Below are 17,272 nucleotides of genomic sequence, written 5' to 3' on the forward strand. Positions count from 1 at the left end.
GATGGTTCGGCTCCTGCTCCTACTTTCAGTCCCAGAGTCAGTCCTCCCTTCATGAGCACACTCCTCCACCGGAGATGCTTTTTCCCGCAGGAGTGACCCTGCAACTACTCCCGAATTGGAGAACGGTGGAGGATATAACTGGCTTATGGGATGGAAACACCCTTTATCCCAGGTTGCACAAGTAGGGGGAGGGTGCAGCCGTTCGTTTTGTGCTCCAGGACGACCCATGGAGTCATAAACACCCATGCCAGTCCCCATGGGGCGTGCATCGTGCTTACAAGCAGATAGTCCACTCTTCTCCACTCCGCTCCGCTCAGCATCCCCACACATGGGGGGGCCGAGGGGTCGCACCACCGTCCATTCCCCGAAGACGCCTCATGGTCCCCAACCACCTCAAGCGTCTCTTGCTCTCCCCCCATCCACCGCAAGTCGGGCACCGCAGCCAGGTAGTCCGGATGCATCAGTAGCCCCACAACCATCCTTCGCAGCCCCAAGCGCAGCACGTGTTGTGGAGCGGGTCCAAGGTCCCCGTCTACCGGGGGATGCCATCGTTCCGCAGCGGGTTGTCCTTTGCCAACGACGTGCCGGCATCCGTGAAGCACTGAGGGGGGTGGGTGAAGGGGGAGGGTTTAGAGCTGCCTTGCCCGTACCAGCATAAGTCATCGACAAACCCACATCACCGGCTATGTCATCGTAGTTGCCGGGTGGGGCATCTTGGTCACGAGAAAGTGCTCCATTTTGCAATCCATTGTTGTTAACCGGTTTGTCCCGACTCGGTGAATTAGGGGGTCGTGAGTTGCTCCCTGTTCGTGCCCAGTTGCGCTGCCAGGTGTGTACGAGTCGTAACTGGGTGTCGGCTTCCTCAAAGCATGGTAGAGCAAGGTCAAAGAGGTCAACGGGTCTGCCCATGGGTGACTGCACCCCAGGATTACCACCATGGAAACCCTCAACAGGATGCCTCCCAGGGGATTGGTATGCTGAGGGAGTTCCACCCCCTTCCTTTTTCCAAACCAATCGGGGAGTATGCCCATCCTCAACTTCCTGCGCAGCAGCTCGTAGGGTGGTGTAGGATCCCCTTTTCCCTGGAGCACAAAATGAACGGCTGCACCCTCCCCCTACTTGTGCAACCTGGGATAAAAGGTGTTTCCATCCCATAAGCCAGTTATATCCTCCACCGTTCTCCAATTCGGGAGTAGTTGCAGGGTCACTCCTGCGGGAAAAAGCATCTCCGGTGGAGGAGTGTGCTCATGAAGGGAGGACTGACTCTGGGACTGAAAGTAGGAGCAGGAGCCGAACCATCTGTAGCAAGGAGAGTAAAATCCTCATTGACCGACCACGCCCAATGACTAGGGCTTGGTGCTGGATGCAGAGTAACGGCCAGCTATAAGGGAGCTTCTCCCGCCCTGTATGAACTACAGCCCTGAGGAAGTTGGCGGTTTGCCAACGAAAGCTAGGTTTTTAATTCTTGTAGATTTCTAAGGAACAATTTTATAGGTTTTAGCCATGCATTGTCTTGTTGGTTTTAACCATTAAATATTTTTTAGAGTCTCTTTTTTCTCCTGGTGTTCTTTACTTTTGTACTCTATTATGGATCCTCCCAGGAGTCATGGGTATGTCTTTTGTGTTATTTTATATATATATATATCAACTCTGTGTGGTGGCTTGGGCTGAGAAAGAGTGACTGGCCCAAATTCTTTCAGCTGGTTTTCATGCCTAATATAGGACTAGAACTCATAGTTTTGTGGTTTCTTGGGTTTTTGATTCCAAGGTTGTTTTTTTAAGCTAGCTTCTAAAAGCTACCATGTATTTGTAGCATACTTAAGCTGATTTTGATATTTTTCAAAGATTAAGAGTAAGAAACTAGAAGTAGCCACGCTTTATTTTCCCTAACAACTCTCATTTCAGGCAATCATGATTACAACTGATACATCAGGCTGAACCTGCATAGCCCATCATTTTGGAATTTCTCCTCCCCTTAACCTTATATCTGATGGTTCCCTTTTTTATTAACATCTCAAACTTAATAATTAAGTCCTCTGGACTAGTATTCTTCTTACTGATCTCATATTTGATTGACTTGGCTGCTTTTGGCTTGGACCAACGTGGTGCTGATTTCAATGGGGTGGTGGTTGACACTTATTTAGTTCAACTTGTTCTGGCTTGGATGGAGTATCTTTAAACACTTGGTTGACTGTCTTTCACTGGTTTTAATTATCCTGGCCCTGGCTAGAATAAATTTGGCTTATTGCTTAACCTTTGCCCTTCCTTAGCAAAATCTTGCAATGTTCCTTGCTGGGATTCTGCTGGCTGCTTAGCTTTTCTTACATCACACTTACTGAACATATTGAGGGGGTTTGCTAGCTAGGTCCTCTCTTTTTCTCTGCCATCTCTCTGGTGGTCACCTTGTCAGCCAAATTCTTTGCCCCCTCTGGAATCTTGTTAATAGCCAACATGCTGGGTAAAGCTATTGGACTACTGCTTGTGGTCCTGAGTTTCTCGGAGCTGGCTGATCCACCAATCAATTCTTCTTTATATCACTTCATATAACATATCACTTCATATGCCAGATCATATAATTTTGGGAGGGATATAAGAGCACACTATTAGATATATGATATAATGGTCTTTTTCCTCATCATAAATTTAGACTTAAAGAATTTGCAGAATGATTAATTTCATTGAAATATTTGCTTCAATGTATGAACAAAAGGCTATGAAAAGCATAAAAGTTCATTAGCAGCAAAACTTTTCAAAACTTCCTCTGTTCTAATTAACTGAAAGATTATAATTTTTTTAGTTATATTATTTGACATTTCACAAGTTATTCCCCAAACCTATTTGAATCTAGTTTTCTAATTAATGAAAAACAAAAAAGCAGTGTCCTTGCAATATCCCCAGTTGTGTCAAACAAACTTAAAAATAAAATCTAGCAATCTTGATTCCAGATAAAAGAAATGGACCACATATTCCCTGACTCACTGATCCCAAAGGAAATATATTAATTTATCTCTTGACAATGAAATTTTGCTAAAGTACTTGTAGCTTAATATATACTGTTAAGAAATTTTTTTTTCCCCTATGGGACAATTCTGAGAATTTGGAAGCATAGCAATTTTCAAATGAAGCTTGTTTGGGTTCTATTATTGAAGACCTAAATAATCATTCTAGGAAAGCAGTTATAATAGAATCTTAGTCTGTGTCCATGTGAATGATGTATGTATTCCCTTTTTAGGTCTCTTTACATTAAATCTCCATGTTTTGTATGATCATTTCCCTAATATGTGCTTTTTAAAAAACACAGCTACCCCATGCAAGTTTTTTTATATCTCTTTCTATGGTGTATCATCTTTTTCTTTTCAGACTATTCCAAAATAGATTATTTTGTTGTATGTATTTTATCTGAAAATGTCTGATCACCTGGAACTGGACTATAGACAATTTATGAAAAACAAATGCTAAAATAAAGATACAAAATAAAATACTTAAGAGAGTAGTTTTTGCAAGAGGGGTGGCTTTATACATTCAAACAAATGAACAAAGATCAATCCTCAGAGGCTATGGAAGAGCCATGTTTTTCACTAGCTTCCAGAAGGCGGTGAAAGTGAGTCTATATGTGCTTCAGGCAAGCTGTTCTAGAGAAGGGGCCTGATATAGAGAATTAAACTAGGTGGGGGCCCTCACTCAACCACTCTTCCCTAATTCTTGACATCTTTAGTCCATTATGTTCCAAATGCAGTTGCAACTGGCACATTACCTGAGAAAAACAAAATCTCCTGATCATAGTTTCTGCTTGTCTTTCAGTGGATAACATGAGTCCAGAAGGAGCACAATCCTATCAAGAATCACAGATGGCACAATTCTGGAATCAGTCTCTGAATTAATAGCCAGTCTGTTTTGTATGGGTTGAGTTATGACCAGTTCTGACACAGAGGAGTCTGAGACAAGAACCTGCTCCAGGAGATCTAGTTCAGTCTCAGTCTGAGGGAATTCCAAGCACTCAATTAACTGAGGTTGATCCCCCTGGCAATCACCAGGAGTAATTGCTTCAATTCTTAGAGCATATGGAATTGGAAAGACTACCCAGACCCAAAGTGTGTCATGTGCACTTAAGAGCAAAGGAATATGCTCAGCACATCTTCTTGCACTTCAGAGGCATTCCTAGCTTTGATTGTCTTCACCAGCTTGGGTTCTATTTAGGAACAATTGCTAATCTAACTCCCTTCATTGGGAACAACCACTCTGTCTGCCAAAAGCTCTGACTATTACACCATGAATATATGCTCATGGAAATTCTGTGCTTTTCATCTGGACTGGCTGATAGACTCTCCTCCTCTTACAGGCAGTTGGACTAGATGACCTTCCTTCCAACTCTGTTATTCTATGTTCTATGACTTACCAAAACTATGAACACTAGACTATGCCCTGACAATGTGTCTGCCTGCTGCCAGCAGTTTGTTTATTGAGACTTTGCCTAAAGGTATTCTAAGGGATTTGGGACTGCTTAAGACTGGATGTGCATCTGCATGTGTGCCCTGCCTGCCACTGAAATAATTGCTAAACTAACAATAAAGTCTTTGAACTGTTTTCATTTGTGTGTGTGCCTGGTGTGCCAGATCTGGAAAGAGCAGGTTGAATCTGAGGTTGCTTTTCCCCATGCAAATATTGATAGCCTTCATACACATGACTTCCATTGCATCCCCAATGAGTTGAGGGTAGAAATGAAGAACTTGATACCATAACTATACCAATGATGCCTTACTCTGAACTAGTAGATAGAGTCTCCCAGCAATTTCATATAAATGTTAAGGGATTTAGAAGAAAGAATAGAGGGAGGAACTGAAGTCTAAGATACTCCATAATGAAGTCCCCAGAGGACCAACCTCACTCCTTACACAGCCATTCTCTAGAATCACTTTCCAAAGAAGAAGAGGACCCCCCCCCCAAAAAAAAATATTTTAGGCAGTTCATAAGGAGACTGTGGGTTCTCCAAATCCTTTAAGTCTAGTTCACACTTGCTGCAGACATATCTGGAAAACCTGAAACATGCACACAACCTGAAATGTAGGCAAAATCTGGGCTCCACTATTCCAAGAGAATAGTAAGAACAGTACATTAAGGACCTACAGACTTAGATTTAAGATTCAAAAGAATAGGTAAAGTCTATCAATATGGTTATAGGGTATGCATGAAGGAAAAGAAGGAGTAGATGAACTGCTGCAGAAGTTTCTAATTTTCAGATTTCCTGCTAACTGCATTCCTTCCCTCAGATATTTTGTTTATGGCTTTATGTCACCTTTTCCCATTTCTTTTTCCTCCTATAGATTTTCCCATTCAACTTTCATTCATTTCTTAAAAATCTTACATTGCATTGAATTGGTACTAGAAATAATCAATATATAAATAATCATTTCTTGATAAAAAGTGAACAATTGCCATCTGAGAACAGTCTGAATAGTTTGTAGTTATCGGGAGATTAATTCTGCTCTTCAAAAGTGGTAAATAGGATATTTCAGAAGCACATCTGCTGCTGCCTTAGTTTCAAAGTCTGAGCCAATACAGGAATGTTCTTGGCAAAGAATAATATTGTATCTACCCAGCAATACCATTCAGGGAACAGCTGTGTTGTGAACATCTCAAGGTTATGTATTTAAGATAGGGGCAAATAAAATAAATAAATAATCTAAACATGTTAATGTGAACACCGTCCTATGAGATGGGCCTGTAAATGGAACAGGTTTTTGGGAACTGCAAAGTGGGAATGTTTAGTTATTTTAGCAGTGAGATTTATTATGTGAATTATTTCCATTCTTGCTTTCATTTTATACACCACTCAAAATTGTCATATGATGGGTGCCATATAAATAGAATACATAAATACATACATAAACACAAAAAGTGAAAATGTATTACTCCAGAATCCAACTAACCATTGGATAATAACTTTACTGAACTGAACTTTGCAAAGGATCTATGCATGTAATTGTATCATTTGTAAATTAAAGTAAGAGGTAGGTAAAGAAAACTTAAGATAGCTCTGTAAAGTCAAATATAATGAAACATAGATGGAGGAATTGGTTCTTTTTTGGGTAACGATCATATATGTTACAATAGTGACAAAACACACTGGTGTAGTTGATAAGCAGTGTAAATTAAATATCAAATTCTGGGAGTAAGAATGGAAAAGATTATTGTTCTCCAATCCATGCTTATGAGTTTCCTCAATTACACTGAATACAGAAGAAAATGCATGGATACCCATAAATTTGGAGGATTTAGGAAGATGACCCATTGCTTTGTCAAAGAAAATGAAAAGTCTCAGGAAATTTTCTTTGCAAATAAACATCCATTTAAATTGTTGAAAATAAAGAAAATATATTATGTTATTTGGACATGTCCATGTTATTTTTTGGGTAAATAAATATGTTGTTGCATTTTATTGAATGCTTTTGTGAATTTTGGTGATTATATTGTCATCTTAAAACCATTCTTTTTATTAAAAAAAAACAAATAAAGAAATAATCTGCTATAAATATAGTACCTCATATAACTTATTTGTAGGCTTATAGTATAGGTAAATGTATTTTCTTCTTAAATGTCCCAATTATTTCTATATCTATTATCTTTTTTAAAAAATTTCAAGTTTTTCACTACTCAAAATAAATTTTATTCTCTTACATCCATCCATCAAAGATATATTTGAATAGATTTGGAAGCAGAGGAGTAAACAATGGGATACCACAAGGCTCCATCTTAGATCCAGTAGTCTCAATATCTTCATCAATTACTTTGATGGTCTTATTTATAGATTTAGGAAGGAAGGAAGGAAGGAAGGAAGGAAGGAAGGAAGGAAGGAAGGAAGGAAGGAAGGAAGGAAGGAAGGAAATTTGTTGTAATGGTTAAGGTTCCGAATTAGAAATCTAGAGACCATGACTCAACAGACAATCTTACTCCATGTGCTGGAGATAGCAACCTAAAATCTATTCAGTACATAGACTAACTGTACAACTCAGAATAACAGCATGAACACTGCTCTCTCCTACAATTTGATGATGCAGTACAAGTGGAAGACAATTCTTGCATAACTCTTGCTTTCTTCTGACTAACTTAAGACCTAGCAGGGAGTATAATGACAATAGGTGAGTGATACACAATTATATATTGATCTTCTAAGATGGAGAAAGACTTCAGCTTCTCAAATATTTCTTCATTGGATTGTCCTAATTACAGCAGCCTTTGTGCACAGAATTATTTAATGGAAAAGTAAAGTACAATTATCTTTAAAATTATTTCATTTTCTTTCATTATTTCATTTCATTTCATTCCATTTATATAGCTGCCCATCTCCTTTTATGTGACCATAGGCAACTTACAATAAAATAAAATTTAAAACTCCAAATATATAATATACATAAAAAAGAAACACAAAGCAGCTGGACATCATCTAACCTATTATTCACAAAAATATCAGATGGATTCTAACCCACATCCAGGGCTATAAGCTTATATACAAAGTCAAGTTTTCAAAGCCTACGGGATGGAGCTAATCTAGTCTCAGAGGAATGATGTTCCAAAAGACAGGTGCCATGGCATAAAAATCTTTCCTTTTGGGCCTGCCAGCCAATGCTACCCTGGGCCTGCTTCCTGTCCGATAAAACTGGTAGAAACAAATATGGATAGTTGGTTAAATTACCAATCCACGTGTAGTACAAGTATATAAGGCTTCCCAATAAGTTGAGGGTTCTAACGCCCATGATTATTTTTAACTGCAAAGAAATAAATAGTTTAAAAGGCAACTAAAAAGGTTCTGTTTAGTTTAGTTTAGATTTTCACTAGAATCCTTAAGGCTCCAAAATATTGTGACAAATAAAAAGCAACATCTAGTTGGAGTTGTGGTGGTGCAGTGGTTAGGATGCAATATCGCAATCTAACTCTGCCCCCAGCCAGGAGTTTGATCCTGACCAGCTCAGGGTTAATTCAGCCTTCTATCCTTCCAAGATTTATATAATGAAGATCCAGATTGTTGGTGGCAATATGCTGACATTGGGAATCAGGCCATGGAAGTGGTAGGAGAGTGCATGTGTGAGGCTGCATTTGTGGAAGCAGCACATGCACATGCATCAAATCATTCCCTCTTCCCCCATCCTGCTGCCACCATTGCCACTTCCACCAGTCCTCTGAGCCAGAAAGGCTGGGGACAGCTGCTGTAAAGCACAATCAAAATCAATCAATCAATCAAGAATAATATCCTATGATAAGATGGGTGGCCAATAAATAAATAAATAAATAAATAAATAAATAAATAAATAAATAAATAAATAAATAAATAAATAAATAAATAAATAAATAAATAAATAAATAAATAAATAAATAAATCTAGAGTAAAAATCCAATAAAAACAATAAGCTAATTCTTCTTGACACTTGGGATAGGTATTGTTGACGTCTATTTACCGACTAGTTTTAAGCCCAGACATTTATTTATTTATTTATTGCTTATATTTATATCCCGCCCTTCTCCTTGCGGACTCAGGGCGGCTAACAACCAGATAAAAATACATTCTACTGTATAATGAACCGGCATATTAGAAATATGATATTATCCCATATGGCACCTTTAATGTTGCCTTCATAAACCTAAAGGCAGCCTTTGATTCCATACTCTACTCTCTAAGATCAGCTTTGGAGTAAATTAGCAGCATAATGGATCACTGTCTTTCCTCAAAAGTTGACAATTATGTATTTGATTGTGGCATTTATTTTCTTATTTCCAGTTCTTGGTTATTCACTGACCTTAAAAAAAAACCCCCACTGTTTAGTCTTATTTGTGGTGCATATTGTAATTAAGATATATTGTTTACTTTTCCTTAGTTGATTTACCCTAGAGTTAAAGTTCTTTAGAAAAGAAACATCCCCAGGGAAAGATGACAGCATAGAGTTTATGAACAAAAGAATTTGTCATGCTATACATTGCTCCAACTTCCTGTATTTCAGGTAAGACTAAATGTACATTATTCTTAGCAGTTTAATATTCTTAACCTTTTTTATCAAATTTCTATAGCTGTAAATGTTACTAATTTCTGTTGGTCTGACCCTTGCTAAATGTGGAATGAGATTAAATAATTGAAAACCCATCCAATTTTGCAGAAATGAAAATCAAAGTAGATGGAAGGAATGCATTACTCAAAAATCCAATGTATATAGTTGTCAGTCCCAAATTTTTTGCTAATAAACTCCCTTTATGAGCCTCTAGACTCTATTTGAGGTAGAGTCAGGATGAATGGATGCAGCTGAGCATTTACTAATTGGATGCCCTCTCCTATGCAGAGTTGCAATAAATATTTTTTCTTTGCACTCTAGGAGACAAACCTCTGCAACTACCTATTGAATTCTTAACTTTCCAAGTGGGAGGCAAGCCTCTGTCTCTCTCTGTCTGTCTGTCTGTCTGTCTGTCTGTCTGTCTGTCTGTCTGTCTGTCTGTCTGTCTATCTATCTCAAAAATCTATCTGCATAATAAAAGTAAATCTGTTGGTTGTTTTTTTTTCCTGGCAGACCATTTTAAGGTCTAAAGTGTCAATAAATGTTATGGCAATTATTTTAACCAAATCCCCATCAGATTTTGCCAGTTTTGTCAGAATACCAGATTGTCACTTAGGAAATATGGCAGAAGCCAAAGCTTAATATTTTGAACTGATTTCCTGGATATATAACCTTCCAGAAAATAATTACTGCCAATTTCTGAACATAAGGAAATAATAAAACATTGCTTCAAATCATTGCAAAAATAATTCATATTCACATTCTTTTATTCTCCAAAGATTTTAATTCAGGTGACTGTGGAATAAACACATTTCACATAAACCTACAGATTTTGTAAACTTTTTTAAATAAAAAGATGTAACACTTATTGATAATAACTCATTAAGAATCCATCTTTATCACATTTCACATTGTGATAGATTCACTATGACTAATTCATAGTGACAGTATGAGCATAAAAAAAAATATTATTTTCTCTGGCATCCTGATAGACTTTCTGAATGCTTTCATGGTGGACTGTTTTAAAATGTTCATTCTTTGTTTCCTTCAGAAACTGTACCATGGAAGTACAGAATGTGACCATTGTCAGAGAAATATTTTTGCTTGGATTTAACTTTGAACCAAGTTTGGAAATCATCCTCTTTATGGTTTTCCTCCTTATTTATCTAGTGACAGTGCTTGGGAATGCACTCATAATTGCATTGATTTGCACTGATCATCGTCTTCAAATCCCAATGTATTTTTTCCTCAGCAATCTATCTGCCATTGAGATATTCATGACGACATCTGTGATGCCTAAAATGCTGGCCAATCTTCTGTCTGAAAGAAAAACGATTTCCTTTGTGGGCTGCTTCACTCAATCATATTTCTATTTTTTCATGGGTTCTACAGAGTTCATTCTTTTTGCTGCTATGTCCTTTGACCGCTACATGGCCATCTGCTATCCCCTTAGCTATCCCATCCTTATGAGTGGGAAAGTTTGTGTTAAGATAGTGATTGGATCATGGATTGGTGGCTTCTTCTCAGTGTTCTTATCTACTGTATTAAAAGCCAGGCTAACTTACTGTAATAACATTATTAATCACTTTTTCTGTGACAGTGCACCATTATTGCATCTTGCCTGTCAGGATATAACTATGATTGAGGTGGTGGACTTCCTGGTATCCTTGATTCTACTGCTTGGCTCTCTTTCATTCACTGCTACATCTTACATCTACATAATTAGCACCATTGTCAAGATTCCATCTGCAGAGGGCAGGAAGAAGGCTTTTGGTACTTGTGCGTCACATTTCACCGTTGTCTCCATGGGCTATGGAATCTCCATTTTTGTTTATGTGAGACCATCTCAGAGTGACAGTATGAGCCTAAACAAAGCCTTGGCCATTTTCTCTGGCATCCTGACACCCTTCCTGAACCCTTTTATCTTCAGTCTAAGAAATGAGCAGATTAAAGAGGTGTTGAGAGATGTTCTAAAGAAAATGTCTTTCAAAATAAAATAAAGTCAATTTATTACTCTGAAATTCATGATTTAAATGACAATTTTAATATTATGAGGGGATCTGATTCCATTGCTTATGTGGCAAATGAGGGAGTGTTATCAGTTGGCAGTGGGGATATACCCCGTGGAAGACTTTCTCCTTTACATCACATATTTTTAAAAGAAAGAAAAGTCCTTTTCTTTTCCTAAACTTTCTAAATCATGACTAAAATTAGGACTAATTCTAGCCCTGTCTAGAAAACTGAATTTGCCATGTCAACACTGCTATAAAAGCATCAATGTGGGCTAAGTTGGTTTAGCTTTCTACTTCAAAATGTTTTTAAAGTAAGGTACCATTATGAAACTCTGCACAACCATTTCACAAATTTAGTCCATGCCTAAACTCTTTAATTCAGGTGAAATAAGGTGGTCCATTTTGACACTTAGATCAGAACATCAGCATTGGCTCAATTTTGCTTGAATCCCATTTTATCTGCAAATGGGATCTTATAAATGCACAGAAGTTTCTTTAAAATATTTATTCAAGGAGAGTTGTTTCTTGGATTCATAAACTTATTGTGTGGTGTTCCTATACAGCAGATCACATTAATCAAAACTTCATTGTTTCAAAGGATCTATTTGAAACTCCATTTAGTCCTTTCACAAATGTTGTCCATTTCTACAATTTCTACCTTGATGTAATCTCATGGACATTAATAGAGATGACATTTATTCATGTTAACTAGCTTTCTGAAATAAAAATGAGTTTAAGCAATACAACAAAGCTTGTGCAGTATCATTTTTGCAGTTTTTTTAAAATATTCAAAATATACAGTACATGGCATCTAAACTACTTCTCTAAGTGTAATAATTGATAAAAAAGCAACTAATTAAATGCCAAATACATAGAATTGTACGTTGTGAAAAAATCTAACCCATTTATCTTGCCTTGATTTTATACTACACAGATGTAATGTATCATACTATACCTATTTTACATCATAAGTATATATTCTTTGTGACATTATTGATGTATTTTATTAAAATTTATTTCTTTTAAATGAATTAATGCCAGATATGTCATCTATAATATGTGATTCTATGCTGAATTTTTAAAATACTTTGATTCTGACAGAAATATATTACTTTTTTGAATGTTTTTTTTAAAAAAACTATATAGATTTATTTTACACTCTCTTTTTACAACCTTGTAATCCCTTAATTTGGGATAGAGTCAGGATGACTGGATGGACCTGAGTGTTTACTGGCTGGATGCCCTTCTTGACACACTGCAGAGTTCACAACAGATATGTTTTTCTTTGCACCTTAGGAGAAAAACATCTGCTGCTACCTAGGATTGAACTCTTAACATTTCAAGTGGGAGGTGAGAGTCTTCACCACTAGACCACCATGCCGCTCTGTGTACTTACTTATTTTTACCAAACATCAGTTTCCTTATCTCTCTTTATAATTTGTCAATAATTTCTGCTTATTTTTGTACTGACTTATTGTACAAATAACCATGCTTTTGTTTGGTAAATTTACATTTGGGAGATCTTGAGAATTTACTGTCAGGTTCAAGAAGTCAGGAACCAGGATACAGTTCAAAAGTATTACAAATTTATTTCATGCCAGCTATACACAAGAATCTGAACTGCTAATTGTTCTGTTCTTTGTGTTGATAGGCATTGAAATGAAGCAGGAGTAACAACAGATACTTCTTTATTTTAGCTTTAACAGAACAACACAAAATGGTGCTGATCCCTTTTATACCTTTTGCAGAGAACAGTGTCAGCCAATAAATGCAACGTATTTTCCCGCTCTGCGCATGCTCAATAGGCTGGGGACAGTCTGTCTGGCCCGGGCAGGCCACATGGTCTGCCCGTCTCACTGCAGCTTCCTGCACCTGCTCTGTCAATCAGAGGCCCAGGACATAACACTAATGGTCAAAGTAAATTGATCCCAGATAAGAGTCAACAGACTTTGGGGGAGGGGGAGAATTAGGTTTCTTATGAGGACATAGAGATTCCAAAATGATGATGTATTTGACTCCACCCTTGGGCTTAGCCTGATCACCTCCTACAGTTGCAAAATGCAATTAAGAGACTATATTTTCTATTGCATTGACCATGACATATTCTTTATTTATACATCTGATAACCCTCAATATTCAAAGAAGCATTATGGGATTTTGTGAGCAATGTTGCTTTTCAAAAAATATAGCTTTAAACTGATTTACTACAAAACGCAGCACTACATTTGGATAGTTTTCATATTATATTTTATGCTCTGCTCTTCCACTGTACCTATTCAAAAGGGATCTTTGATAGACATAGAATTTATTTTGAATAGTGAAGCCTTGAAATAATTTTAAAAGAGAAGCAATCTAGAATTCATTGGTATTCTTAATCCATATTTTATTAATCCTATGAATTCGGACAGCAGGGGTGAGGGAGAATCAGAGAGAGTTTTGCTGAATCTCCTTTGAGTTTAGATAAAATTAATTGGACACTTGAGAGTTTCTTACTATAATAATAAAGTTTTCATATGCAAGAGTTTTTAGTGACGTCTTCATTGTTCTCATCATTTCTTATCTATCTTCAACTAATAGCAATGACAAAGGTAAATAAAACTAAAGAAAATTTCCTGTAACTTTAATCCAGCAACAATTGGAGCAGGATTAGTTGCCCATCCCTCCTACATAAAATATTTGAAGCAGCTCTTTCCCCCCATAACAATAGTATATAAGTTCGACTAATGTTTAATCATAAGTTGCTTTCAGAAAAATGCATTAGATTTATGCCATGGCACGTATTTTTAATAGTTTAACACTCAGAGACAAATGTATATGAACAATTTGGTTCAAAAATATATAAAAGGACTAAATAAAAAAAATAAAGAATTATTAATCTCTTGCTCTAATTTTGCCAAAAGTCTGGTCTATGAATAGGAGAGGTAACTATTTAGTAATATTAAACAAAAAGAGGACCAAAAGAAATTGCCAGTTGCAATTTGTATAGGGAAGTGGAAAAAGATGAAAAATAGCTAAGCTGATGCTGTATTAACTATCAATTAGAGTATTGCAATTTTATTGTGCATACTGTTTTTCTTTTTTTTTATTGTAGAGGATTTTTTTAAAAAAAATTGCTGTTCATGGATAAGTTTGGAAAAACAGTTTTATTATCTCATGGAAAGAAGATTGCAATCCTACATGCAGTTTTTTGGGGGTGGAGAGAGAAGCCTCTTAATATAGTTAGACTTATTTCCATGTAAACATGCCAAGAAAAAAAAATGAAAATATAATGCAAGATCAGACTGTAGGTAAGTAAATACATTAAGGTAACATAGTCTTTGCTTTTATCTATCTAAATGAACAAAGTTACTGTTTTGGATCCAGATTAAATCAGTAGCCCTTACTGAAATTCATGGACTGTGTCAGTTATGAATTAACAATGTAGTGGGAAGCATATACAAATGAAACAAATACTCCAGCTTCCTTTCTTCTTCTTTCCATTTTTGCCTCTTTCTCCCTTTGCTGTTTCTCTTTGTTATTATGGCATCTGTGCTGTGCTTTGCAGCATAGAACTCAATGCCACTTCTGCAAATTAGAATGCAAACAATCAGTATGTTGAATGGCTCTATAGGGTTGAAAGACACATTCAGTTTGTATAACCATGCACTGAAGAAAATATTTCCATTAATCAATGATTTGGTCTTAAGTTATGTTCCATAATGGTAGCACCTCTGCTTTTCACCACCACCCCCAATCATATCAAATTATTTATTTTTCATGCTGACTTTTTTTCCTTGTTATTTTCCAAGTTTCCTCAATAACTACATTCAATGGAATACAGTGAACCAAATGAATCAAACTGAAGTCTGGGAATTTGTTCTTTTGGGGTTTTCGGATTACCCCACATTGGAGCCAGTGCTTTTTGCCATCTTCCTCCTCATCTATCTCCTTATCCTGCTTGGTAATATTGGTATCATTATCCTGGCTGCTACAGATCCACATTTGCAGACTCCCATGTACTTTTTCCTTCAAAATCTGGCATTTCTTAACCTTTGCTATACCACTGCTGTGATCCCCAAAATGTTGTCCAACATGATATTGACCAAGAAAATCATATCCTATCACATGTGCATGGCACAAACATATATTTCTCTCTTTATGGGAGCAGCAGAATGTATCCTACTTGCTGTGATGGCTTTTGACCGCTTTTTAGCAGTGTGTCACCCCCTGCGTTACACCATAATAATGAATACCCAATCCTGCATTAGAATTTCAGCTGCTTCTTGGACTGTTAGCTTTCTAGTTTCTGTTGTCCCACTCTACCTTTCTTTGCCTCCACTTTGTGCCCAATATGTCATTAACCATGTTTTCTGTGAGGCTCCTGTTTTACTGCACATGATTTGCACTGATACCTCTTTAAATGAATTATTAATGTTAGTTGGGGGCCTAGGCACACTAATGCTGCCCTTTATCTTGATTCTGATTTCATATGGCTATATTATTGCTGCAATAATGAGGATCCACAGCACTAGTGGCAGATGGAAAACCTTTTCAACATGCTCTTCTCATTTGACAGTGGTGATAATCTATTATGGGTCAGGGATGTTTATATATATGAAGCCAAAATCCAGTTACTCACCAGAGCATGATAAGCTAATTTCTGTATTTTATTCTGTTATCAATCCACTGCTGAACCCTATAATATATAGCTTTAGAAATAAGGAAGTCAAAGAATCATTAAAGAGAGCCTTTGGAATAAATGCATTGGACAAGTCATACTAAACACAGAGTTAATAAAAAACATAAACCACATTATGTTTTCCAAATTATATAAAATTATATGAATTTAAATAAATATAATATATTATTATTAGCAAAAAATAATAAATATGAATATCCAATTGATACACTATTGGAAGAAAATCAAAAAGAGACAAAACAAAATCATTAATTATATTATGTATACTTAACTAGGCAAAAACATTAACACAAGATATACTGGCTTAAAACTGGGGTGTCTTTAAAAAAGGGTGGGCTAATACAAAATTAATTAATTAAATTATCATGACTCTCATATAATAATTTTAAATGGCTACCATTTTAAATTGTTTTAATAAGTCCACCTTTTCCAAAGTTTCATTGTATCATTTGCATTGTTCATTTGTGCTCATTTTGGATTTTAGAATTTTGGGAGAATTGTGTACATTAAGATTACATTAAAGGAAGATGTGATGACAAAAAGTTTAGGAATCCTTGTTGTAAACTAATAAGAAAATCTATCATGTGCATTACAAGAAAGGGTTTATTTGTAAAATATGCTATTATTGTCTTATTTTGATCCATAGCATTGTTATAGGTGTCTCAACAGCTAAAGATGTATTTGATCCATTACCATGATTTTCCTTTTAAGCTGTATTATTAATCTATCCTGCAGTAAAATATCATTGTAAGATTAAAGCTGCCATCAGATGTTTTGACTCAGTTTGACTGATGATTATCACAGTTGGCAAAAGAGTGCCAAAATTAAAGAAGCTCCTGAATGTTTATCCTGCTGGCTTAATATGACACTGCCTGTTAATATAATAATGATCTTGGAAGTGTTTAGGGATTACTGGGTACTACAAAGGGCAGAAACAGATGAATCACATTTTAAATTTTTATTATTTTTATCATAAAAAAAAACACATCACAAATACATCACAATACGAAAACCCCCATTCCCTACCCCCCACCCCCCGGACTTCCCAAACCTTATCCCAGGATACTATTCAACTAAAAGTAAACTACTAATAATATCCCTAACTCCACAAAATAATATTCTACATAAGTAGGTGAAATATGTAAAAAAAGGAAACAAATTATCTAAAAGCCTAGATTATATTCCACCATTCTATGCTTATTTTGAATATAAACAACCCATCTTCTCCATATTGATAAAAATTGTTCATTTGAATGATTCTTCAAATAAGCCGAAATTTTTGCCATTTCAGCAAGATGCGAAACCTTCAATCTCCAGTCCTCCATTGTAGTAAGACTTTACTCTTCCGATTTTGAGCTATCAGCAAACGGGCAGCAGTTAAGCAATACAACATCAAATTCGTTTCTTTTACATCCAAACTTTGTGTAATACCCAGGAGAAACAACTGAGGCAAGAAGAAGATTCTTCTTTTAAAAATTTGCTGTAGGTTCCACCACAATTTTATCCAAAAAGCCTTAATAACCTTGCAAGTCCACCACATATGAAAA

General features: G+C 36.3%; 3 protein-coding genes across 3 annotated transcripts in view; 2 read left to right on the plus strand and 1 right to left on the minus strand.

The window, feature by feature from the left end:
- The window catches only part of LOC107288459 (olfactory receptor 6M1-like), a 9,430-nt gene extending 9,172 nt beyond the window's left edge, over positions 1 to 258 (minus strand). Inside the window, exon 1 of the mRNA XM_015817079.1 lies at positions 24 to 258. Within this exon, the coding sequence (XP_015672565.1) occupies positions 24 to 258 (235 nt within the window). The remainder of the gene's footprint in view (positions 1 to 23) is intronic.
- Positions 259 to 10,096: 9,838 nt separating this feature from the next.
- On the plus strand, positions 10,097 to 11,035 carry LOC107288460 (olfactory receptor 6M1-like). Its single transcript, XM_015817081.1, has one exon. It carries the CDS (start codon positions 10,097 to 10,099, stop codon positions 11,033 to 11,035), a length of 939 nt encoding a protein of 312 aa, XP_015672567.1.
- A 3,840-nt stretch (positions 11,036 to 14,875) lies between these two features.
- Positions 14,876 to 15,808, plus strand: LOC114922644 (olfactory receptor 2G3-like). Its single transcript, XM_029284359.1, has one exon. It carries the CDS (start codon positions 14,876 to 14,878, stop codon positions 15,806 to 15,808), a length of 933 nt encoding a protein of 310 aa, XP_029140192.1.
- Positions 15,809 to 17,272: the final 1,464 nt, after the last annotated feature.

The sequence above is a fragment of the Protobothrops mucrosquamatus genome, unplaced genomic scaffold, assembly GCF_001527695.2.
Source record: "Protobothrops mucrosquamatus isolate PMUCROS unplaced genomic scaffold, P.Mucros_1.0 scaffold550, whole genome shotgun sequence".
NCBI classification, from domain to species: Eukaryota; Metazoa; Chordata; class Lepidosauria; order Squamata; family Viperidae; genus Protobothrops; species Protobothrops mucrosquamatus.